Below are 25,517 nucleotides of genomic sequence, written 5' to 3'. Positions count from 1 at the left end.
CCACTTTTGAGATCCATCTCAGCTGTTATGACCACACCCCTAATTCAGGCCCTCATTCCCTCATGTGAATTTGTAATAGTCCCTTCGATCTTAGCTTTTCTAGTCACTTTGCTTTTCATAATCATATGACAACATGATATACCTAAAGCACTTGACCCTGTTGTTTCCCTGCTCAAGAAGTTCTGTTTGGCTTTCTATTGTCTCTAAAACCTAATGCTCTCTTTTGGATGAATTTAAATTTAAAGCAAGGGCAGGCAGGTGGCTTAGTGGATAGAGCATTGAGCCTGGAGTCCGGAAGACTTGAGTTCTGCTTTCTAGCTGTGTGACCCTGAGCAAGTCACCTAAGTCCATTTCTCTCTCTCTCTCTTTTTTTTTTTTTTTTTTTTTTTATCTGTAAAATGAGTTGGAGAAGGGAATGGCAAACCACTTCAGTGTCTTTGCCAAGAAAGCCCTACAAAAAACTCATGAAGAGTCAGACATGAATGAAGAATATCAAACAACCAATTTTTAAGTTCTCATTTGAAGCCCTTGGCAACATGGCTCCAGACTACTTCTAGACTTGTTAAACATTTATTCCCCTTCACACACTCTACAAACCCCAAATTGTTCCACTTGCTGCTCCTCACATATGGCATTCCCTTCTAGACCACCATGTTTTTGTACAGGTCTCTTCTGCCTGGAATCTACTCTTTCCTCACCCCTGCCCGTTAGAATTCCTCCCTTTCTTGGAAGCCATTTCCTTCATGAGGTCTTTTTAATTTTGAGTACCTTCTCTGCCCCTTGCCCAGTCATGTGGTTCTTAACTTACTTTTAAATTTTTTATATGTTTTACATGGATTTATGTAGCGAGCTGTCGTCTCTAGAAGCTGCCGGATCGCTCTCTGGGAAGAGATCTGCTGTGTCTACTCAAATCTCTCCAACAGATTCTTCTTCCTGTAACGAACCGTTGTCTCCAGGCAGTTGCTGTTAACTCTTGTCCAAAGAAGTGACTTCCCTTCCTGCAGGGAGCCCCGTCAGGCCTGATGTAATGCAGAGAGTCTCCTTCTTTCTCTGAGAGTCCTCTCTTTTATTCTCCCAGAGAATGGGCGTGGGATAATGCAAGGGCTTCTGGGAAGAACCACCCCAGCCAATGAGCTTGCCCCCTCTATCAAGTCAACCTGAGTTCTCACCTTGTAATTGTCCAGAAAACCTCAGTTCTCACTTAGTAATCCTAACATCTCCCCCTTTCTTTTGATTTAGAACATAGGACAGTCATGACCTTGAAACATAAATCCATCAATATGGGAAGTATTACAGATAATTACATAAATGACCTTGAAACATAAATCCATCAATATGGGAAGTATTACAGATAATTACATAAATTACATAAGCACATAGTAACATAGTAACATAACACATGCTAGAAGTATATAACATAATCATAAATTGAAAATTTATAAATGTCCATAAGTCCATTGTCCATTAGTCTCATCTTGTGTGAGGAAGTCCAATGATTCCTGCTGGTTTTAAAGTTCTTTAACAGTCTTTTTATTAGCCATGCTCTTTCGGTGTAAGATGTTTCTTAGATCTTCTCCTTTATTTTGAGGTCTTTCTCTTTTTCTGTCTCTCTCTGATGGACAAGGCGAATACGACTCGTTGGCACCCATCTGATTCCTTCTCCTGCTGAAGAAATACAAGCAAACCCTCTCCCCCAGGCAGTTAACCTATCTGGTCCCTTCCATTCACCACTTTCTGGATCTCTCCACATCACCTGGCGATTATCTAAGGACAGTGGAGATGCTCTCACTGGACACTGCCCTTCTGGTGGGTTATAAAACCTGTCTGCTGGAGCCAGCGCATCTTTGTCAAAAATTAGAAAATTAATGGTATAGAGAACTAAATTTAGAAGTTCCCTAGGGCTACCTGTGGCTCCCCCTTTCTTTTGTTTTTGGAGGAGTGTCTTAATATCTCTGTTTCTTCTCTCTACTATTGCCTGCCCTTGAGGATTAAAGGGTATGCCCGTGGTATGTAAAATCTTATACTGTGCACAAAAGTGTGTAAAATGTTTGGACGTATATGCAGGTCCATTGTCTGTTTTTATTGCTTGTGGCACACCCATAATTGCAAAAGCTTGTATAAGGAATTCAGTGACCACTCGGGCTGTCTCTTTTGCTGCTGGCATTGCAAATGTGAATCCTGAAAAGGTGTCTACCACGACATGAATAAAAGATAGACGACCAAATCTTGTTTCTTCCTTGAGGAGAGAAACTGTTTTCTTTTGGCCTTTCTATCAGTGCTGGTTCAGTCACTTCATTTTGAATACTGTCTCCCTAGAAGTTAACACAATTCTCTGCACATTTACCTGGGAAAGAGGCTTCCACCTATGATTTAACTTTTTTTTTTTTTTTTTTGAGGCTGGGGTTAAGTGACTTGCCCAGGGTCACACAGCTAGGGAGTGTTAAGTGTCTGAGACCAGATTTGAACTCGGGTCTTACTGAATTCAAGGCTGGTGCTCTATCCACTGCGCCACCTAGCTGCCCCGTGATTTAACTTTTATAGGAAATTCTCTGTATGGAAATGCTCTCCACTTATATATATTGTTGTCTAGCCCATGGAGGGGTCACTTGACTGAAATGGTCAGGATTGGGACTTAGTCTAAAACTGGGGTTCTTAAGTTTTTATGTGTCTTTGACAGTCTAAGTGAAACAGTCTAAATTTCTTCTCAGAGTAATGTTTCTAAGTTTATAACATAAAGTCACAGGATTACAAAACAAACCAATTGCGTTAAAAATAAAAATGTATTTTTCCCCCCTATTCAAATTCACTTATCTCTGTAAATCTATCTTAAAGGGTTAAGAAACCTCCACACTGAGATTTTTGTCTAATGAGTTCAATTCCCTGCTGATTGACAGTTCAGGTATATCACTTCATTCAGTGTCTGGATCCTGGAAAGAGACTCCAGCCTTGGGAGCTCAGAACCCAAGCAGTGTGAGTTTTTTCCAGCTTTGCTCACTGGCCTCAAAGCTGAGGGAAGGTGTGTTTCTTGCCCCCTCCCTTTTCCTCCTGAGATTAAATGAGGAGACACTGGCTTTTGTGTCTTAATCCTTCTCTTTCTTTCTCTCTGCTCCAAGGCCTCCCACTACTTTAGTACTGAGACACATGAGCTCTCAAAAACATCCCCTTCATGCTCACACACTCTTCAACGTGAGGTTGCTTAGTCACCAGTAATTGCAGTATCAGAACCAGAAGATCTGAACTTTTAAAGCCGGATATGGGAACTTCAAGTGTTTCTTAAAGGAAGAAAACCTTAAAATATTTTTATAGAAGAAAATGTATTGTAAAATAGCTGTTTGGACATGTGTACATATATTGTATTTAATTTATATTTTAACATATTCAACATGTATTGGTCGATCTGGGTGGGGAGGGGTAAAATTGGAACAAAATGTTTGGCAATTGTCAATGTTGTAAAATTACCCATGCATATATCTGGTAAATAAAAAGCTATAAATTAAAAGAAAAAAAAAAAAAAAGAAAAGAAAAGAAAAAAAAATGTGTTGTGGAAGACCAGGAGTTTTTAAGTCTAATATATAAGGTTTAAAGCTTGTGAGTTCCCAGTCTATGAAGGCCTTGAAAAGGAAGCTCATGGTGATTATAGAAGGAATTTTTGTTCAGTTACTGGTTAAACTCAATGGCCTTTGGGGTTCTTCTCAGCTCTGAAGTTTGTGATTTTTACTACTTATTCCTTGTATATCAAAAGCCATGCCTTTTGCTCCTTCTGGGGCTCAGTTTCCTCTGTGGTAAAATAGTTAGCTGAACCACCAAACTTTCTGTCCTAACTATGAATTTCTCCATTCCCTTGCATCCATTCTGTCAAAATAACAATTCCTATTTCTGTTGCAGTTTAAGATACACAGCATAGACCCCTAAATCATACCCATAGGACTTCTGACTTCCAGGCTCCAGAGTCAGAGGCTGGTCCAAGCTCTTTACTCCCAGGGGTGATGCTTTCCCATCACCTTAGTAAAAATCCCTTTTCTGAATCACCTTGCCATGGAAAGAATTATAGAAAAAGCTCTGAGTCCTTTCCTCTCCTGTCTCCTGTGAAAAGTCTCCACCCCCTCACTCTCATCTTTCTCTTTTCTTGTTAGGGAGTTCTTTACCTCACCAAAGGAATTCATTCCCTAAAATGCTGCAGCATCTGGTAGCTGTGCTGAGAGAATTGGGGGAAGGGTAGTGAGAGACACCAAGACTGCTTCCAGAAGGGATTACAGGACCTACACATGCATCCCGTGGGGGGAAGGGCTATAGAAAAGCAGGTGCTGTTGAGAGCTGGGGGGGGGTGGAATATGCTGCCTTGTGTGTCACCCCGCTTCCCCGTCTCAGCTATACTCCTGACAAATTTGAGCCTCAAGAGCAACAACTGGGATGTCCTGGATTTCAGTTTCTTGATCCCTTGACATCTCTGGAGGATCATGGATTCAGTTTGTCTGGCTTGTTTCCTCCCCTGGGCTTGTGTCTGCATTTTGCACTGGTCTCCTGGGGGGAGAGGCTGTCTTTTCCCTTAAAACCTGCTCTTCCATGCCTTCACTGTATTACCAGTTTTCCCCTTCTCTTTCACATGATCACAACTTTGGGGTTATCTTTGACTCCCCACTCTCTAACTGCTCATATGTGGCCATTCCTGGGGGGACATGCCCTTCTCTGGGCACTATTATATAGGACTGATGAGGAGAGATTCATCTCTTCTTCCTATCTTACCTTCTTTCTTCCTTTTCCACTTTGCCTTCTGACTTCTAACTCTTCTCCCCACTTCCTTTTCTTTCCCTCCTTTTCCTACCTTTTCTTCTTCCTTCCCCTTATCTCAGGAATCTCCATTTTTTTCTCTCCCAACCTCCTCCTCTGTTCAGGGACAGAGGTGATCACCAGGGTAACAGGGGAAGGAGCCAAACATGATTTTCTCTCCGTTCTCCCAGCCCAGAGCCTACCTTAGTGAAAACCAAACATTTCTGCCCTTTTCTTTTGCAGCCTGATCCATGGGAAGGAAGGATGGGCTGTTAGCAAACTTGACATTGCAATGAATGACAAGGTGAAGAGAGGGGTTCAGGGAGAAGACATACAAGGACATTAGCTTAGCTATCTTTTTTTTTTTTTTTAGAAAATAAATTCCAATTATTATTTGTATAGTGCTTTAAGGGTTACAAAGCCTTTTACATACAAGGTATTTTAAAAGTCTTAGGCAATTTTAACCAATTAAATCTTTTTTTTTTTTTTTTTTTTTTAAATTCATTTTTCCAAATTATCCCCTCCCTCCCTCCACTCCCTCCACTCCTTCCCCCCGATGACAGGTAATCCCATACATTTTACATGTGTTACAGTATAACCTAGATACATTATATGTGTGTAAATACCATTTTCTTGTTGCACATTAAGTATTAGATTCCGAAGGTGTAAGTAACCTGGGTAGATAGACAGTAGTGCTAACAATTTACATTCGCTTCCCAGTGTTCCTTCTCTGGATGTAGTCGTTTCTGTCCATCATTGATCAACTGGAGGTGAGTTGGATGTTCTTTATGTTGAAGATACCCACTTCCATCAGAATACATCTTCATACAGCACTGAGGTGTACAATGATCTTCTGGTTCTGCTCGTTTCACTCAGCATCAGTTGATGTAAGTCTCTCCAAGCCTCTCTGTATTCCTCCTGCTGGTCATTTCTTACAGTAGCTCAGCTATCTTACTGGATTCACAAAGTTCTCCTCCTGGGACTTGAGTTCTGAGATTGGGGGAAATGTTTCCCACTCCTTCTCCTTAATTTTGCTCAAAGTACTTTTCCTTGGTAAGGGATCTTCTAACATTGATTGTGTGACCTTGAGACCTGAGCCCTGGCTTCAGGAAGCTTCTAATTTGAGGAATAAGAAACCCTTAAGGAGTTAGTCTGCAAAGGTAGGTCTATACATATGACCAGTTAACTAGAGGAAATATTTCCATATTTGATTTATTCAGTAGACTTTTTCAACATTTATTGTGTACTGGCAACAAGAAGATTATAAGATAAATCAATTCTGATGAAAGTGGCTCTCTTCAACAATGAGATGATTCAGACTAATTCCAATAATCTTGTGATGAAGAGATTTCTCTGCACCCAGAGAGAATATAGGAACTGAGTGTGGTTCACTACATAGTATTTTCACTCTTTTTGTTGTTGTTTGCTTGTGTTTTATTTTCTTTCTTGGTTTTTTTTGTTTGATTTGATTTTTCTTGTGCAGCAAGATAATTGTATAAATATGTGTGCATATATTGGATTTAACATTTCTACCATGTATAACATATGTTGCCATCTAGGGAAGGGAGTGGGACAAGGGGAGAAAAAATTGGAACACATAGTTTTGCAAGGTTTAATGTTGAAAAATTGTCCATGCATATGTTTTTGGGTGTTTTTTTTTCTGAGGCAATTGGGGTTAAGTGACTTGCCCAGGGTCACACAGCCAGGACGTGTTAAGTGTTTGAGACCAGATTTGAACTCGGGTCCTCTTGACTTCAGGGTTGGTGCTCTATCCATTGTACTACCTAGCTATCCCCATGAATGTGTATTTTTTTTTTTTTTAATTATATATTTTTAATAATATTATCCCTTGTATTCAATGAATGTGTTTTTAAAAATTAATAAGCTTTAATATTGTAACACATGTAAAATGTATGGGATTGCCTGTCATTGGGGGGAGGGAATAGAGGGAGGGGGGGATAATTTGGAAAAATGAATACAAGGGATAACATTATAAAAATATATATATATAATAAAAAATTAATAAGCTTTAATTAAAAAAAGTAATAAATAAATTAAAAAAACAACATTTACTGTGTACAATTGATAGCCACTAAGTGTTGGGGAAGCTCAAAAAGCTTATGGGGTAGGGCTTCCTAGAATATGTGGAAGTGTAGGCAAACTGGATTTGAGATGATGCTGGGGATGAATCAGCCCTTCATTCTCAAAGAGAAGATGAGACTTCCTGGCTTTCTGAACACTATGGCCATGCTCTTTATTATACTATTTTGCTAAGTGACAAGAGGTTTGCTCTGTGGCCTATGTTACCTACCTAGTATGAGGTGAACTAGAGAAGTTCTTTCTTACAGAATATGTGGTATGGTAATTTCCTGTAGTAAGGTCAAGTTTTTTGGTGTACCTACGTGGTTGTGTATGTACAAGAAGGCATGCCTTGAGAATGGTGTGAGAAAGAAAAGAGATAGGGGTTGGGTTTGGGGAAGCAATTCTTGTGCCTCCATATGCAAAGAGTTTTTTTGCTGGGTCCAAACTTAGCACAGACTCTGAGAGCTTCAAAAGGCATCTCTTCACCTTCTTTCTTTACATCTAAATCTGATCTATGTCTCCCTGATAAGGGGCCATTCAGTCTTTGCTGGAATATTTCCAGTCACTCTGACTGGAGAATTCACTATCCCAGAATAGGGCTGGAATCTTTGATGGCGTTGATCATTTTGTTAGAATGTTCTCCTGATTTAGCCTACCTTGGTGTTACATGCAAGGGATTGTGTGGTGAAACAGAAAAAGCGTTGGATTTACTGTTAGAGTGCCTGAGTTTGAGTCCTGCCTTTATCACTTAAATACTCTTGATCTTTGGCAGATCTCTTAACCTCCCTAAAAGTCAGTGTTCTCACCTATAAAATAAGAGACTTGGACCAAGGACTTGATTTTCTTTTTAGCTTTAAATCCTATGATTCCATGGTCCTCTAAGTCTCTCATAAATCAAACACAGCCCTATAGTTGAAGGTTCTATTTGCATCCACTGGGACTTGGGATGCCCAGGGAAGATGGGGAAGGGCAATAATATAGCTGCAAAAGAACTTGGAAGAATTGCATCTCTAATGGTAGAACCAACTCATCCTTTCCAAACTACAAGTCCTTATGACCCAGCAGACCTGGTGCCCAAAGCCATGTGTAATTAGATGATTTCAGAAAAGGTAATTTCTTGAATCTTAGAGTTGAAACAGAATTCAAGACCATCTGATCCACTCCTCCAGCAAAGCATTATTCCCAATTGACATAGGAAGAAACTGTGTCTGAGAAGAAGATGGGGTCTTGCCTCAGGCCACACAGCAATTTAAGGGGGGAACTCTAAACTCCAGCTGATTTCTTACCTCTTAGGCAGGCAGATTACAGAACTATAGATCTGGTAGTAGGAGGAATCTCAGAAGTTGTCTGATGCAACCCCCCCCCCATTTTACAGCCAGGGAAACTGAGGCCTAGAAAGGTGGCTTCTTTCTCAAGGTCACACAGGCAGCAATCATCAGAAGTGACATTTGAACTCAGGTCTCCTGACTCTAGAGTCAGAACTCTTAGTCTGTTCATTAAGTGGTTTAAAGTTTTGTCTTCATTTATTCAACTGTAAGCTTTAATTAGGAGCAAGAGGGACACAAATTGAATTAATAAGAAAAGGTTTCTGACTCATGGGAGCTGATAGTTCTTACTTCTCTTCCTAGGAGGGATGGGAGTAGATTTTTTCAGGACCGGGGTAGAGTATAAATATTGCCTAGTAAGGGAGTCACTCCACCTGTATAGAAAGAGACCACGAATAGAACATCTGTCTTTGAATCCTAATTTCCCTTACTAAGACCTTGGCCAACTCATTTCATCTATAAGCAAACCCTCTAGTTCATTGGGAAGTGGATTAGATGTTCTAAAAACACAGTTCTTAAATCCTATGGTTCTAAGATTGGAACTGAATTTAGTCATGGGAAGATAATAACATTGCTGTTTTATGTGTTTTCCCTCCCATTCTTTCCCTCCCTTTTTGTTCCCTCACATCCCCAATCCTGCTCTCTCCTTCTATCTTCTTCCTCCTTCCTACCCAATTTCCCCCAGGTGGTCGCCTCTGCTCTTTCTCACCTTGCATCGAACAAGTCCAGCGGACCTGCCAAGCCCTGGCTGAGCATGGGTTCATCGAAGTCACCACCCTGGAAATCCTGCTGCGAGAGTACAACGTTCGGACAGCTAACTTGCCTTTGCCAGACCTGGGTGGGGCCCTGGACTCCTTGCCTGTCCCAGGCGAAGCTCAGTTTAAGATTGGGGTGCCCTTGAAGGAGACTGTGGGTCACACTGGCTACCTGACCTTTGCTAGCAAGAGTTTGTTTTGATGCTGCTGATCCGGAGAGGGGAGGAGGCTGGGAGGTGGAGTGAAAGGGGGCTATAATACGCAGTCGCCCAGTTTTCTTCACTTGGTCAGAGAATGCCTTATATAGTCAGGCCTCTCAGGCCTGGGCTTTTGTGGAAACACCACTCAGGCAGGCACTCAGCAGTCTGCACCCCGGGTTTTGGAAACAGAGCAAGGAATCTGGCCAAGTCCTATCTAGGGTGTTTACTTTGCATCTTTTCACCCACCCCCACCCTCTTTCTTGAACTCCTCCAACATTCCCCCTCACCCTTCCCCCCTCCGCCCCCACTTCCCCTCCACAACTCTGTGGCCTGGATTGAATTTATTTAGATTTGGGAGATGTTTTCCACCACCATCCCCCTCGTCCCATTTTAGGCTCATTTCCTTGCATTTTTTATTTTTTGTTCTAAAAGATAAAAAATTGTCCCTCCCACCACCCCTGCCATCAGCCTGTCTTCCACATCCCTCTGTGGGTGCTCTGTCCAGCAGGGAACAAACAAGCCTTGAACTTTAGCCAGAAAAGCACAAATTTAAAGCCAGGAACTAAGTTCAGTTCTTATTCCATTAGTCCATCACCTATACAGCCTTGTCAAGTGACTTCCCCTATCTAGACCTCAGTTTCCTTATCTGTAAAAGGAAGTGATAGATCTGGAACTTTAAGACCTCTTCTGACCCTAAATTCTGTTATCCTGAAAGATCCTGAGTGACTAGTAAGGTTAGGGGCAGCTCCTACTAAGCTAATGCCATTTGTTGGGGTAAGAGGAGGAGTACAATACCTCTTCCCCACCCCCATCCATACACCAAGCTTGGCTTTGGGGACTGGACTCCAGCTGTTCTCAGGAGCAAAAGCCTTTCTCCTCTGCTGTTTTTCTGAGTCCCTAGAGATGGAAGGGCCTCTCTCACCCTTGCCCTGGAATGTTAACAGCTGTAAGATGGAAAATATACCATCCTAAGCCTGTGGATAACCCCTTTGTAACAATAGAGAACTTAGTACATTCTTTTAAAGGCTCACCCTTCCCATGTTTCTTTACCCAGATAGTCTTTGGCCTGATGTGCACATCAGCTGTTTTTCCTGGGTTGCCCTTGGAGTGCTGGATCACATTTCCATCTTCTGAAATAGGTCTCCCACATCTCCTAGAGGAGCAAGGAACCCTGAGGAGGCTACCTCTCTAGCTTCATTTGACAGAATTTTGCTTGGAACCAGTGCTCAAACCTGGTATCAGGGGAAAAAAATTCTAGTAATCGGGGCCCAAAGAATGTTTCTGGAGGTAACGAGCTGTCTGTCACCTTTGGAATATTGGGGGATGTTGCAGAAGGGAATCCTACTCGAGCAAGGATTGGACTACTTGTCCTCCTGAGTATCCTCTAGCTCTGAGATTCTCTGAGATTTAAAACAGGCATATTTGACCCTTAGAGATTCATTGGATCCTGGATCTCAAACAGCTGTCCAGTACCTAAACAGTCTGTCTTATATTATATCTAGTCTCTGTTTTGAAGACCTCCATTGACAGGCCACCTGAGGCAGCCCAGTCAATTTGGGGATAGCTCTAATTTCTGTCACTGATTTAATGCTTTGGAATTGGTGTGGCACTTTACTTAACACAGTCCTGTGAAATATCTCCATTTAAAAAATGGAAACTCAACCTTTCAAGTGAATAAGAAATTTTTTTCTTAAGATGAAATCTGCATTATGAGACCAAAGTGAACATGTTTTAATCCATTCCTCCGCAATAGCCCTTCCAATACTTGAAGGCAAAGATTCCCCCGGATTTCCCACCTGAGGCTTCTCTTCTCTGGAATAAACAGCTTCAAGCTCTCCAGCAGATCCTCATGGGACCCATGTCCATGATACCTGAGGGTGTGGGAGTGCAGAAATGGTTTGTAGTTCTAAGAGCTGAGACTCCTTAGTCCAGTACCTGCCAAAGGACCTCAAGGGGTCCCGGTTTGTGGCTATTCTGGGGAAATGAACACGTAGAGACTCCAAATTTGTCTTAGTTTAAAAGGAAATTCCATCTGTTCCCACCAGCAAAAGAAAGGCAGAAAACACTTGTGGGTGTCCATTATGGGAGATACAAGAGCCTTGGCTCTGGTGTTAGCCTTTTGAAAGGAGAGAAAAGAGATTGGGAACGGGTTCTCTGATTCCCCCGCCTGTCTGTCACTTAGGGGGTGTTGCCTACATGCAGGTACTTGTGTGCAGAGGTGGGCACCCATCAGCGCATACGTATCTGGGTGCATAATTGGCAGCTGTGTCCTAAGCACAATGACTTTGGAGTTAAATTGGACTCGATTATTGACTCGAACACTTGAGTAACTGCAACCTGGGATAATTCTTCTGCTAAAATGGACTTATAATGGCAACCCTCCCACGTGGAGACTCAAATGAGAGAAGGGGTATGAATTTGTTTGGTAAACCTTATCAACACGAGCCTTCTCTGCAGCGCATATGTGTCTGTGCCTCTGGGTGTGTTTGCACAGAGCTCTGGCCATTTCCTTGGGGGAGAAGGGGGTGACTGGGAGCAGCTGGGATGCTTCGGGGTCAAGGGGGCGGGGTGTGCTCTCTGCGGGTTGCCAGACCACATCCTGTTGCTGAAGGCCGCGGGCCTCAGCTGCTCTGAATACCCAGAGTGAGGGCAGGACCCGGAGCCAGCTGGGGTTGTGGAATGGTCCTGAGGGAGACAAGGGAATAACCCATGTGGTCAAGGCGAGGGCTGAGGCCGTTCTGGCTATGGGAAGGGCAGGCTCGGCCTTGGAGAAGAGTCCTCCCCTTCCACATCCTATTATGGAGAGGCTTAAAGTGACTTAAAGTCGCAGGGTCTGAAAAAGCCATGGAGTTCATCTCCACATTCCCAGGCAGAACCATTGTTATTCATAGTGAGAATTTATTGTGCTAAAGGAGGAAACCAAAGCTTGAGGATTTGCCCGAGGTCACACAGCTGAGTGTTGGACCCTGGACTTCTTTGCCCACATTGATCTAACTTTACTGCAACTCTTATTGTGCCTTTGTTGGATATTTGGAATCAAAACACCCAAGTTGTAAGGTAATCTAGAGATCTTCTAGTCCTGTCCTCTTGTGTTATAGATGGAGAAATGGAGGCTTTCAAGGTCAAGAGCAATCACCCTGATCCAAATTCACATGAATTCTAAACCAGGACCTATGCCGCCAAATCAGATTTCTTACCACACTGTCATAAAGAGTGAACGTGGATACGGTGCTTCCTGTGTGCCGGCCGCTAAGTGCTTTATGGTGTTTTCTCATTTGATCCTCAGCTATCCCTAGCAAGCAGTGACAGCCACATTTTACAGATGAGGAAAGTGAGACAGGCTTTAGTAACTGGCCCTAGTGTCTGGGGCTTCCTGGTTCCAGGTCCAACCCTAGAGGGCTTGGGGAGTGGAGATTGCACTTTCTGCACCTTAACAGAGGTCTCCTGGGGAAGTCCCCAAGGGATTCAGCTAGCATTGGCTATGGCCATAGGAGGGGTTCTTGGTTTCCAAGTGATTAGCCACCTAAAATGGGAGAAATAGTGACTATATCAGCCACCTAAGGAGACCTTTTTAGGAAGATCACTTGTCCGGAAAGAGGCCCTGAGGTCTTAACCCTATCACTGCTGTGCTTGGCTCAGAGAAATAAATGCTTACTGACTGACTAGAGGCTCAGGTGTGGGTCAGACCAGGGTGGTTTAGGAGGTTCACAGCTTTTTTTTTGTTTGTTGTTTCTTGCTTATGAACTAGATTTTTATTCGAGCTTTCTTCCTTGGACTTTTTGGCTTGGCCCATTTCCAGTCCCAGCTCTGTCATTGTGATATCATAAGCAAGCACTGTGCCTTCATGGGCCCCCTCTGTAAAATGGGGCTGTTGGACTAAGTCCCGCTCAACCCTGACGCTCTCTGAAGTAGTTCAAGTTAATTCTTGATTTGTGAGATGTGTTATTCTTGGCTCCAAGGCCCCGTTGTATCAAAAGTTCAGAGGAGAGAAGGGGGTGTATACGGGAGATGTTGCAAAGATGAAATCAATAGACTGGAAACAGATTGGATGGAGAACAGGTGAGAGATAATAAGGAGTCAAGGATAACTGCTAAGTTGTGAGATTGGGGGACTGGGAGCAGGGGAGTGCCCTCTACAGTGACAGAGAGACCGTTGGAAAAGGCGAGGATTTGGGTGTGAATATAATGAGTTCTGTTCCGGACATGTGGAGTTTAAGGTGCCTGTGGCACATCCAGTTTGAGATGTTCAGTAGGTAGTGTGAGACTGGAGGATAGGAGAGGCTGGATCTGCATTATTGGGTTTGAGAATCATCAGTCTAGAGCTAGATAATCTCTAGGAGTTGATGAGATCCCTAAATGAAATAATGTAAAAGGAGGAAAGCGGGCCCAGTGTTCAGTTAAAATAAGGTAAACTAAGGCACAAAGTTCCATGATTAATTTATTAGTAAAAGAGATTTACCAATAAATAGAATTCCAATTTCCTCAGCAAAGCTAAGGCCCTGAATGAGGGGACAATTTTCAGTTTGGGGGAGAAGGAACAGAATCTTGAAGGTGAACAAGTTATGACAGATTACAGGATGGAGGTGGGAAACAACATAATTGGTGAGAGAGATGAGGTATAGGGGACAATATGATTCACTGGAAATGAGGAGCTAAGCAATAATCCCCCTCTTGTGACTGAGAAATGTTCTGTGAGTCCACCTGCAAGGCCAGAGATAGTGGACCAGATTTCTTTAGATAGCAAACCAGATATCCTTGAAGGATAACTTGACGATGTAGAAATACTAGACCAGACCCCCTGGTGTCCACCGCATCCCTCAGAGAGACAACAGATTTTCTTGAGGCAAGAATAGAACAGTGATTAGCCAGAAAACTGGATTTCTAAACTTAACTCTACCAGCCATTTAAATTTCTAAACTAAGTTCAGCGACAAAACAATGACTGGCTGTTACAGAACAAAATCAACTAGCCATAAATAGTTAAATAAGAAATGATAGAGAATCAGTTTAATCTCCTCCCAGGACAGAACCTTAGGGGGTACCTACATCCAGGTGGGACTCCACTAGAGACCCAGTAAAAGATAGTGGAAAGGAGCAGTCAGATAAATGGGAAGGACAACCAGGAGAGAGTGATGTCACATAAACTCTAAAGAAAAAATTGTCCTTCATGGACAATGACATGGAGAACCATGACATCAGGGAGGTGATGACGTGGCATACAAGTGAATTGGATTTAGGTGAGGGAGGGATGTATGAGGTCACCTGCCTCACTTTCCCTTCCAGTGCCATCTGGGTCCAGTGGCCAGATCAGGAGCTGAGGTCTTCTACTGGTTTCAGTTTGACCACACCCTTTTAATGATTAAGGGTAGGTGTTACCCTTTGTACCCAATTGGACCATGATTATCTAGAAGAGGGTGAATAAGAATTGAGAAAAGGCCATAAATATGGCAATTAAGAAATAGCTAGAACTGTAAAAGATAACAGTTTCTATTGAATGATAAAGTTGGGCACCCACACTACAGAGAATTGTAAGAAAAGAAATTTAGCTTTCAAAGAAAAAGATAAGGGACTAGCACTCACAAGGATGGATGGATCAAATGAGGGATGTTTGAGAATGGAAGAAAAGACATGGGCATGTTTATAGGCAATTTGTAATCATCCACTTGAGAGAGAGTGAAGATTGGTGAAAGAATAGGAATGATGGAGGGGAGAAATCTACTGGAGAGGATTGGATGGAGGCAAGGAAAAGGTCTCTTCATGTAAGATGGGCAAAGGGAAATTGTAGCAGAAGGGTATAGGAAAAAAAAAGTCATGTGAAATGAGAAAAAGAAGCTCTCACTGAGTGATTTCATTTTCTTTTCAGTGAAATAGGCAAGTTCTCAGCTGTGAAGCTGGGGTAAGGGAAGCTAGGAAAGATTTGAAAAGGGATCAAAAGGTTTGGAAAAGCTGTTGTGGTGGGTAAATAGCAGATTGATTAGGATGTATAAAAAAATTGGCTTGCAGAAGTGAGGGCCCAATTGAGATTAGTTTAATTGGTAGTGGATCCAGTGAGCAAAATTTTATGATTTTTTTTTTTTTTTTTTATATTCAGTAGGATGTGAATAGGAGGGAAGGCAGTGTATAGTGGGAATAATCTAAGACTGAAGCTTGTCAGGGCAAGATAGACAATAGAATAAGGGAATGAGGGCTTTCCCTGTTTCTGTTCATCTTCAGTGATCCAGGTACTCCCATTGAGATCTTCCAGGGCTAGTCTGGGGAGATGTTTAAGGCAGGCAGAGACTGTTAACACTGATGGAAGAGAAAAAATGGATGTAGAGGAACTAGTTCAACAAGGGGTAAAGGGAAAGTAGCCACTGTAGGGATGATGATGTAGGAAAGAACTGGGATGGCAAGACTAGAGATCACAGGGAAGATGAACAGGGGAGTGGTGAAGCAGAGGGAAAGGTGATTGTCAATTGTGATTAGCTATGGAATTTCAGAGTTCATGAACATAGAAGAGGTGCATTTGAAGGTGAGAGCAAGATCAAGAGTATGCTCATTTTTGGTGTGTGGTGAAATAGAGAAGTAGGCCATGGGAAGTTAGTGAGTTGAAGAACTGAAAGATCAGGGTATTTGAAAAAAATGTCAATATTTATATTGAAGTCCACTAGGATGAGGGCAGGAGTTGGAAAGTAAAAAGTAGAGCCAAGCACGGAGCTAACTCATTGAGGAAAGAAGAGTGCCTTAAATCAGTAAATAATAGCTACCACAGTTTTAATTGGTTGGTAAATGTGGTTTGAGTGAACCTCAAAGGAAGGGAGTTATTTTTTAGAAAATATTTAAACACATTTTTTTCCAACATTTACTTTTATAAGATTTTTTAATTTCCTTTTCCCCCCTCTCTCCCTCCCTCTCCTCTCCCTTCCCTGACACAGAAAGCAATCTGACATAGATTATACATGTAAAATAATTTTAATAGCTTTTTATTTTTCCAAATACATGCAAAAAGTTTTCAATAGTCATCTTTGCAATACTTTGTGTTTCAAATTTTTCTCCTCTCCACCTCCCATAGACAGTAAGCAATCCAATATAGGTTAAACATGTGAAATTCTTCTAAACATATTTCCATATTTGTCATGTTGCACAAGAAAAATCAGATCAAAAGGTGAGAAGAAAAAAAAAAACAAGGGGAAAAAAAGCAAGCAAACAAACACCAAAAAAGTGAAAATACTATTCTCTGATCTACATTCAGTCTTCATAGTTCTCTCTCTGTATGCAATGGCTCTTTCCATCTCAAGGCTATGGGAATTACCTTGAATCATTTCATTGTTGAAAGGAGCCAAGTCCATCACAGTTGATTTACACAATCTTCTTGATGCTGTGAAGTGTTCTCTTAGTTCTATTCAGTTCATTAATCAGTTCATGTAAATCTTTCCAGGCTTTTCTGAAGTCATCCTGCAGATCATTTCTTACAGAACAATAATATTACATGAGATTCATATATCATAACTTATTCAACTATTCTCCAACTGATGGGCATCCACTCAGCTTCCAGTTCCTTGTTACTATAAAAAAGGCTGCTACAAACATTTTTGCACATGTGGGTTCTTTTCCTTTTTTATGATCTCTTTAGGTACAAACCCAATAGAGACACCGCTGGATTAAAAAGTATGCACAGTTGAGTTTTTTTCTTTTTCTTTTTTTTCCCTCTTTGGCTGAGGCAATTGGGGTTAACTGACTTGCCTAGAGTCACACAGCTAGGAAGTGTTAAGTGTCTGAGACCAGATTTGAACTCACATTTGTCCTGACTTCAGAGCTGGTGCTCTATCTACTGCACCACCTAACTATCCCAAGTACGCACAGTTTTGTTAGCTCTTTGGGCATAGTTCCAAATTGCTCTCCAGAATGGTTAGACAAAATCATAACTCTACCAACAATATATTAGGGTTTCAGTTATGTACGATTATGTTAAACATTTTCAGTTATTTTGTAAAAGAACAGTCAACAAAAGGGAAAACTGAGAAAGAAAAAAAATTGAAAATGCACAATGTTCTTCTGGTTCTGATCACTTCACTCAGCATCTGTTCATGTAAGTCCAAGCTTTTCTGAAATCAATCTGCTCATCATTTCTTATAACATTCCAAAACATTCAAGTACCACAACTTGTTCAGCCATTCTCAATTGATGGACATAGATGGGAGTTAATTGAATAATTATAATAGAGCTTGGAAGTAGAACTACTCCTCAGCCAATTGGGGTAAAAGGAGAATAATCAGAACCTTGATGTGTTTCAAAATAGTTTTAATAACTTCATGGAAGGGTGCCTTAAAGCCTTAGTGCTGGAACCTATGTGTTCCAGACCCTTCAGGGAAAAAGTGTCCCTTAAACCTGTTGTTTACCATTGGCTTCTCAACAACCAGCCCAGTGCTTAAGGAGGGAGACTGGTAGTCTGTGAAAACTCAGCAGATAGGAGTTCCAGCTCTGCCATTCTCTGGCTTTGTGACCGTGGCATCCAGGGCCATCTCCAGTCATCCTGATCTATATCTGACGACTGGACTCAGATGGCTCTGGAGGGGAAAGTGAGACAGGTGACCTTGCCCAGCCCTCCTTCACTGAAATCTAATTCACCTTCATGTCGTGGCGTCACCTCCCTCATCTGATGGCCCCCTTCAAGAATGAATAAACAATAACAGTGTGCCATGAGCCAATCACATCACCTTAGTTTCTCCATCTGTAAAATGACTTAAGTAGATTAAATCATCTCTAAGGCCCTTTCTAGTCCTAAATCCTTTCAATCTCATGTGAGGAAAGCAAAAAACTAAGGCCCAGAGAAAGAAAGGGAACATAGAGCCCCATGCTTTGAGAGAATCTAGTCTAATTCATTTTTGTAGGAAGTAAAAGATTCTCCTAGAAACGGAGGAATCTGTCAAAACCTTAGTGAGGTGGGTGAGAAACATCCAGTGTCTCTCTTCTCTGTGGGGTGGGTGCCTTTCTATCCAGATCTCCTGATTTAATCAGCCTGGGCTCTTTCCCTGCCCTTGTATTTTTCCCAGGTCTTTCATATTTAACTAGCACCTTTTAGTCCCCAACTACCCTTTCTCTCTGCCCCAGAGACACTGACAACAGCAAACTAGTAAGGAAGAACAAAGCCACACTGGGCTCACGAACACACTCTATGAAATGCCAAATACCACAAGCCCCCTCAGGAGTGTTATGTTTCTTTCCAAACACTCAAGAATCAAGGAATCTTTGTCCAGCTTATTCAGTGATCAGGGTTAAGAAAAAACCACGTGGGAAAATTTACATGAAGGGATGAGTGAAAAAAGTAGAACCTAAAGAAGGATATTTTCCATAGCTGCAAGATAAATGAAAAGAGAATTATTGGTAATTGAAAAAAGCCAATCTAGTTTCCAGGAAAAGGAAATGAAATATACTTCCATGTTAAAGAGGTGGAGGATGACCAGGGCAGAATGGTGTATATATGTCCTTTGATAGAATTAATTGCATATTGTTTTTCTTTGTCAAAAGAGAGTTTGACCTGAAGGGAAGGGGTTTTTCCCCCTCTATAAAAGACTGATACAAATACAAAGGAAAAAAAAATTTATATATATATTTATTTATTACCTTTGTTTCCTGAGGGACAGCTTCCTGAGCCCTGTGTCTGTGGGAACAGTCACAAACCAGCTCTCCCTGTCAATGCCAAGCAAGGTACATGTGGCTTTAAATACTTAATGAGTCTGAGAGGAAAGTTCAGGCAGTAGTCTCATACTTGTCTTAAAATGAGAAAATGAGGCCTAAAGAGAACGTGTTCCTCACAGTTATAAACAGCAGAACTTTAAATTACTTCAGTGTTCTTTTCTATTAGGCTTTGCTGAACCTGAGACTGAAAGTCAGGAGACCTGGATTTACCTGTCCCCGTCTCTGAGTAACCTTGGGCAAAGTGCTTCCCCTGGGCTTGTTTTTCCATTTATTAAATGGCATATATAGACTGGGGAGAATAAAAAGGTCAGCTGGAGAAGAGATTAATTTGTTCTACTTTAGTTTTATAGTCTATGTGAATGTTTGTAGCCAGGAAGGGGCAAAATCCCACAGGATCTCTGAGTCAGAAAAAGCCTCAAAGATCACCTTGTCTGTGGACAGGAATCCTCTCAGCCATACCTCTGATGGCTGCTCATCAAGCCTTGAAATCCTCCAGTAATATGAAATCTGCTACCTCCTAAGGCACCACAGCTCTGGCTTGTTTTTGTTTTGTTTTAAATAAATGTTCTCTTTCCACATGGATCTCACTTCCAATGAACTCTACCCCCACCTCCCAAAAGACTCTTCCTAAAAACAAAAACGTAAGAAGGAAAGAAAAAAATGGGGAAAGAAAAAGGGAGGGAAGGAGAAAAAGGAAGAATGGAAGGAAGGAAAAAAAGGGAGTGAGGGAGGAAGGTCTGATTCCTTCTACATCTATAGTTCTCTTAAGATATAACAGGTCAATCAAGACACATTGATTAAATGCTTATATGCCAGGCTTGTCTTCAAGGAGCTTACATCTTATAATGAAGAAAATACATGTATATACAAATAATATGTGTTTTTATTAGAATTTTAATGTCTTTCAATAGCCTATTTTTATTTTGATTTAATTTTCAAATAATAAGAATTTCCTTCTTATCCCATCTTCCTGTTGGAAAAAAGAAAAAGAAAATCTTTGTAACATATGCATAATCAGATAAAACCAATTCTTACATTGACCATGTTTAAAATTTTATAATATAGCTCTTTGTTCTGCCCTCTGGTTCCAAGTTGAACAAATCTAGTCCTTCCCCAATATGAGAGCATTTTAAGTACTTTAAGACTTTTTGTTTGTTTGTTTTTCTCCCTTTGGCAATTGGGGCTAAATAACTTGCCCAGGGTCACACAGCTAGGAAGTGTTAAGTGCCTCAGGCCAGATTAGAACTCAGATCTTCCTGACCATCACTGGTGTTCTATCCATTACACCAACTGCTAAGCAGCCCCTACTTTAAGACATTCTTGAAGAAAGCTATAATGAACCACCACCTACTCTGGTTTTTAAATTCTTTCAGTTGTCCTTCATATGGCACAGTCTCCAACTCCACTGTCCTAGTTACCTCCTCTGGTCTGTCCAATTCACCAGTATCCTTTCTAAATAGAACCAAAAGCTGGATTGTAAAATTTTAATCCTATCTGATGCCCAGAATTGTAAATAGTCTTGGATAAATAATCTGATCAAGGCAGAAGAAGCAGGATCATCCTTTGGACTCCTTTCCAATAAAAGATTGTTTTATTCTTTGCAATACTATTTGCATCCCCGATGTCTGCCACAATGTCCAGCACAGGGTGGGCTCCTAATTACTGATGAATAGTTTTGTGATTGGGCCATATGCTGTACCTATCTCATTTTTAATTCACAAAGTTGATTTGTGAATCCAGAAGACTGTGAAATGATGTCCTATACACCGACTTCCCCTTTTTTCCTTTTCCTTTATTCCAATGACTGCTTTCAAGAATAGCACCATCTTAGCTCTTTGTGTTCATACAAACACCTTGGTTTGGGGATGGGGAGTGAGGGAAGGTGATGGGAAGCAGGATGAGAAAAGATATCACAAGTCAGTTTCTATCACAGGTTCATCAATCAAGTTCTGGAAAAAACATGAATTCATTTTAGCCTAATCCTTACATTTTACAGATGAATCAACTGAGGTCCAAGGAAAAATACCTTCTCCAAAGTTACCCAATAATAAATAATAACTGAAGCAGAATTTTTTTAACCCCAAGTCATAGGATTATAGATTTCAAGATGAGAGGGATTTTAGAGGTGCTCAACATGGAGCCAGCTGTCTTCTTATGGTTTGCAACACTCTGGGAGTACAGCTGAAAGTAGGTAAAAATGAATTGGGAAATCTTTTTAAAAATAAATAAAAATATAATAAAACATGGGTAATATTACATTTCAAAACCAAGTCATTATACAGCCTGCATAAATCCTTGGATACAGATTAACAGTCCCCTTTTCTATCTGAATTTGATGTCCAACCCCTCATCTTGATCATGGCAAGAAGGTCCAAAGGTCAGAGTCACAGAGGTACTTTTGTACCTGAAGATAGGCTCTGTGACTTCCATATCACACTGTTGCTCCAGATGAAAGGTCAAACTCCTGCTCTACCTAATTGTGTGACACTGGACAAGTCACCTCTGATGAGGAGTAAACTGAGGTCTAAACCGAGATGGGCCAGTTCCTTTTCTCCCTCTCCTTCCTTCCCCAAAGTAACCAAGGGTGGGTTCCACAGCAAAGGAATTTACTACTTAATGCAAAACATAGTCTTTATTGATTAGAATGGAAACACCTGAGAGCCGGTGGGCAAAATGGCTGCATGGTACAAGGCCAGTTTGCAAAGAGAAGATTTTTGAGTTCTCTCTTTTATACCAGAGCACAATCATTCAGATGCAGTGATGTAAGGAGGTTCAGGAGAGTAATGTAAATAAGATAAGGATTCTCTTGTTATCTTTTGGAGATAGAAGAAGTCTCTTCCTGTAAAGGAATTTCCTGATGGCATTTGGTCTATTGGAGCAGATTAGAATGGGGGCTGTAAAACCCTGGCCAGCCCAGATAGCCCAAACTAGTTTGACCAGATCTTGTATCAAAGGTCCAAGTCCCAAAAGAAGTTGGGGATCAAACAAGGAATATCAAGGGGCTATTGCCCCCAACAACCTCCTCTCTGCTTCCTTACCTGTAAAGCCAGATCAGTGATAATGACTGTACCTACTTCACCCAGCTAAGAGGAAGGATCTGCTCTACTTCGGCCCCCAGCCCTCTCCTTTCCTAACACTGGGCTTTCTCTCTGTCAATTATCTCCAGTTCATCCTGTATATGTCTTATTTGTACATATTTTTTTTGGATTTTGTCTTCCCTTTTAGTTTATGAGTTTCATGAGGACAGATTTTTGCTTTTTTCTCTACCCCTTAGTGTCTTGCATATAAAGAGAAGCTTGTTGACATGACAACACAGTCCCCTAATCCATAATCTTCTAATCCCATGGATATTTAAAAGCAAAATTCTTTTATAATTCTCCAAATATTCACCATAATACCCCATTTCCAGCCCAATTTCTTTTTTTAAATTTAATCTGCAGTGTTAACATTTTCTCCATCACTTTATTAAAACTCAGCAATTAACAAAACAACAATTCAAGCACTAGTTCAAGCATTTGCCAACTTTTTTTTAATAGTATATTTATTTATTTATTTAACAGTATTTTATTTTTCCAAATTCATGTAGACATAGTTTTCAGCATACTTTTGTTTTTGTTTGTTTGTTTAAAGCCTTTTATTTTCAAAACCTGCATACCTGGATAATTTTTCAACATTGACCCTTGCAAAATCTTATGTTTCAATTTTTCCTCCCATTCCTCCCATTCCCTTCACTAGATGGCAAGTAATCCGATATATGTTAAACATGGTAAAAACATATGTTAAATCCAATCTATGAATACATACTTATACAGTTATCTTGCTGCATAAGAAAAATCAGATCAAAAAGGAAAAAAATGCAAGCAAACAGCAATAAAGAGTTAAAAAATGCTATTTTGTGAGCCCCACTCAGTTTCCATAGTTTCAACATACATTTTTGTAAAACTTTGTATTGTAAGTTTTCCTCCTTCCCTATATCTTCCCTCTCCCCTCCCTAAAACAGCAATCCCTTTAAACATATTTCCATATTTGTCATGTTGTATAAGGAAAAAAAAACACACACAAAAGAAGATCCATAGTTCTGTGTCTGTGGCTGGCATTTTCCATCCCAAGTCTATTGGAATTTCCAGCCCAGTGTCTGTCAGCTGCAGCTCAGTGCTGGTTCTAACAGTGCTTTGTGACCCTGTCAGGGGACCTTCCATTCCAGCCATAAGAACGGGACCGACTGCCCAGCTGATCCAGCCACTCCCTATCAGCCATCTCCCTTTCAGACCCAGGTCGTTATGGAATCCCTCCTCTCTGCTTCTTGTCTTACACTTCTAAACCCTTAAATGCCAGATACACGAGCGCTACACCGGCCGGGTCACTCCCGTGGTCTTTTGCTTTGTTCTGAGATTCTGTGAAGACTTGTGCAGTCTTTGCTTAATTAACACGGCTCAGAAGGGAAAAATCGGTGGCCTGGCTGCAGGCCAGGAAAGATAACTCCTTCTCTCCCTTCGAGATGTAAGGCAGATGCAGAATGTGCTTTCCTGCAGGGGTGAGGGACTGAGCAGTACAAGTCCCCGCGTGCCAGCCGGCCTGCAGGAAGCACTCCCCAGCCCTGGCGTTAGTGCCTCTGAGATTGCTTTCCATTATTGCCGAATACATCCTGCTCGTTCAGTTCTTCTCATGTTCTCATCTTCCCCCTAGGATGCAAACGCTTTGAGATGAGGGACCAGGCTTTTTGCCTTTGTGCACACATTGCTCAAACAGTTCCTGAGACATGGTGAGCGTAGTTAATAAATACTGTAGACTGACTGTGTTGTGACCCATGTCTATCCGTGTGTGTACTTCTTTTCCTAACTCCCCAGCTCCCTCTGGGGGTTCCCTGTGGTCCCGTTCGTAGGAGCTGCAACACTCCCACCTCCACCTCCCCTGCCCAGCCCTTGCCCTGATATGGTCCGGCACCCTCAGGCCAGGTTCCCATCAGGATGCAGAAAGGAGCCCCTTCCATCCTGCCTCCCCTCCCTCCCGCCCACCCATTTCTGGGGAATGTCCTGGGAGGCAGGCGACAGCTGCGAGGGCCCAGGCTGCAGTGCTGAGAGGGCTGGGATCCATCCACAAAGGCCCTGAACCGGGGGAGGCCCGGAGGGAACAATAGGGCAAGTGTGTGTGGCCCTGCTGGAGAAAGGGCCGCTTGTCAGCTCATTCTCTCCTGCCTGCTGGGAGGCCAGGGCCAAACCGAGGAAGAATGGGCATTTACTGGGTAACTGTGGCCCCTCCTCGGCCTCGAGCACATCCAAATTGAGGGTTTTCCAGGCCAGGGAAAGAGTCCTAGACGGGTAGTCAAAATACCTGGCCTTTGGTGCTATTTCACAGGGAGACTTTGAGCAAGTATCCTCCCACTCTGAAGACACCTTTGGACTTCCGGAGGTCTCAGTGTCAGGGACCCCTTCAGCACTCCTTGTGGACCCCTTCTCAGAATCTTATTTTTTAATATACAAATAAAACACATGCGACTAAAAAGGAAACCAATAAGCTATGAGGATCAAAATAGATATATTTTTAAAACTAGTAAGCTATGGACCACGGGATAAGAACTCTTGGGTGGGTCTCTGATGATCCTTGCAGTTTGGCCATTCTCCCTGCTGAGTTACAGCTCCAGATCGCTATGTTCTAAGATTTCTTTCCTCTCTGACATCCTATGTTCCATTATTGCAAGATCTCTCCCAGTTTTAATGTTCTGTGTGCTATGAGTCAAAGGCCCTTTCTAGCTCTGACATTCTGTGTATTATAATTCTGTTCTAACACTTGATGTTCTATGATTCAAAGGCCCTTTCTAGCTCTGACATTCTGTGTACTATAATTCTGTTCTAACACTCTATGTTCTATGAGTCAAAGGCCCTTTCTAGCTCTGACATTCTGTGTATTATAATTCTGTTCTAACATTCTATGTTCTATGAGTCAAAGGCCCTTTCTAGCTCTGACATTCTGTGTATTATAATTCTGTTCTAACACTCTATGTTCTATGAGTCAAAGGCCCTTTCTAGCTCTGACATTCTGTGTATTATAATTCTGTTCTAACATTCTATGTTCTATGAGTCAAAGGCCCTTTCTAGCTCTGACATTCTGTGTACTATAATTCTGTTCTAACACTCTATGTTCTATGAGTCAAAGGCCCTTTCTAGCTCTGACATTCTGTGTATTATAATTCTGTTCTAACATTCTATGTTCTATGAGTCAAAGGCCCTTTCTAGCTCTGACATTCTGTGTACTATAATTCTGTTCTAACATTCTATGTTCTATGAGTCAAAGGCCCTTTCTAGCTCTGACATTCTGTGTACTATAATTCTGTTCTAACACTCTATGTTCTATGAGTCAAAGGCCCTTTCTAGCTCTGACATTCTGTGTATTATAATTCTGTTCTAACACTCTATGTTCTAAGAGTCAAAGGCCCTTTCTAGCTCTGACATTCTGTGTACTATAATTCTGTTCTAACACTTGATGTTCTATGAGTCAAAGGCCCTTTCTAGCTCTGACATTCTGTGTACTATAATTCTGTTCTAACACTCTATGTTCTATGAGTCAAAGGCCCTTTCTAGCTCTGACATTCTGTGTACTATAATTCTGTTCTAACACTCTATGTTCTATGAGTCAAAGGCCCTTTCTAGCTCTGACATTCTGTGTATTATAATTCTGTTCTAACACTCTATGTTCTAAGAGTCAAAGGCCCTTT

At 41.5% G+C, this 25,517-nt stretch overlaps 1 protein-coding gene across 4 annotated transcripts in view; it reads left to right on the top strand.

Annotated features, from left to right (window-relative positions):
• Window positions 1–16,125, top strand: part of LOC141556642 (tRNA (adenine(58)-N(1))-methyltransferase catalytic subunit TRMT61A-like) — a 53,285-nt gene extending 37,160 nt beyond the window's left edge. For all 4 annotated transcript variants that reach the window (XM_074291091.1, XM_074291089.1, XM_074291092.1 and 1 more), the window contains exon 4: window positions 8,860–16,125. In XM_074291091.1, coding sequence (XP_074147192.1) covers window positions 8,860–9,131 — 272 coding nt within the window. In that variant the 3' untranslated portion in view covers window positions 9,132–16,125. The remainder of the gene's footprint in view (window positions 1–8,859) is intronic.
• The last annotated feature ends 9,392 nt before the right edge of the window (window positions 16,126–25,517 follow it).

The sequence above is a fragment of the Sminthopsis crassicaudata genome, chromosome 2, assembly GCF_048593235.1.
Source record: "Sminthopsis crassicaudata isolate SCR6 chromosome 2, ASM4859323v1, whole genome shotgun sequence".
NCBI lineage: Eukaryota > Metazoa > Chordata > Mammalia > Dasyuromorphia > Dasyuridae > Sminthopsis > Sminthopsis crassicaudata.
Note: the sequence above shows the minus strand (reverse complement) of the source record. Positions and strands in the feature narration are given on the sequence as shown.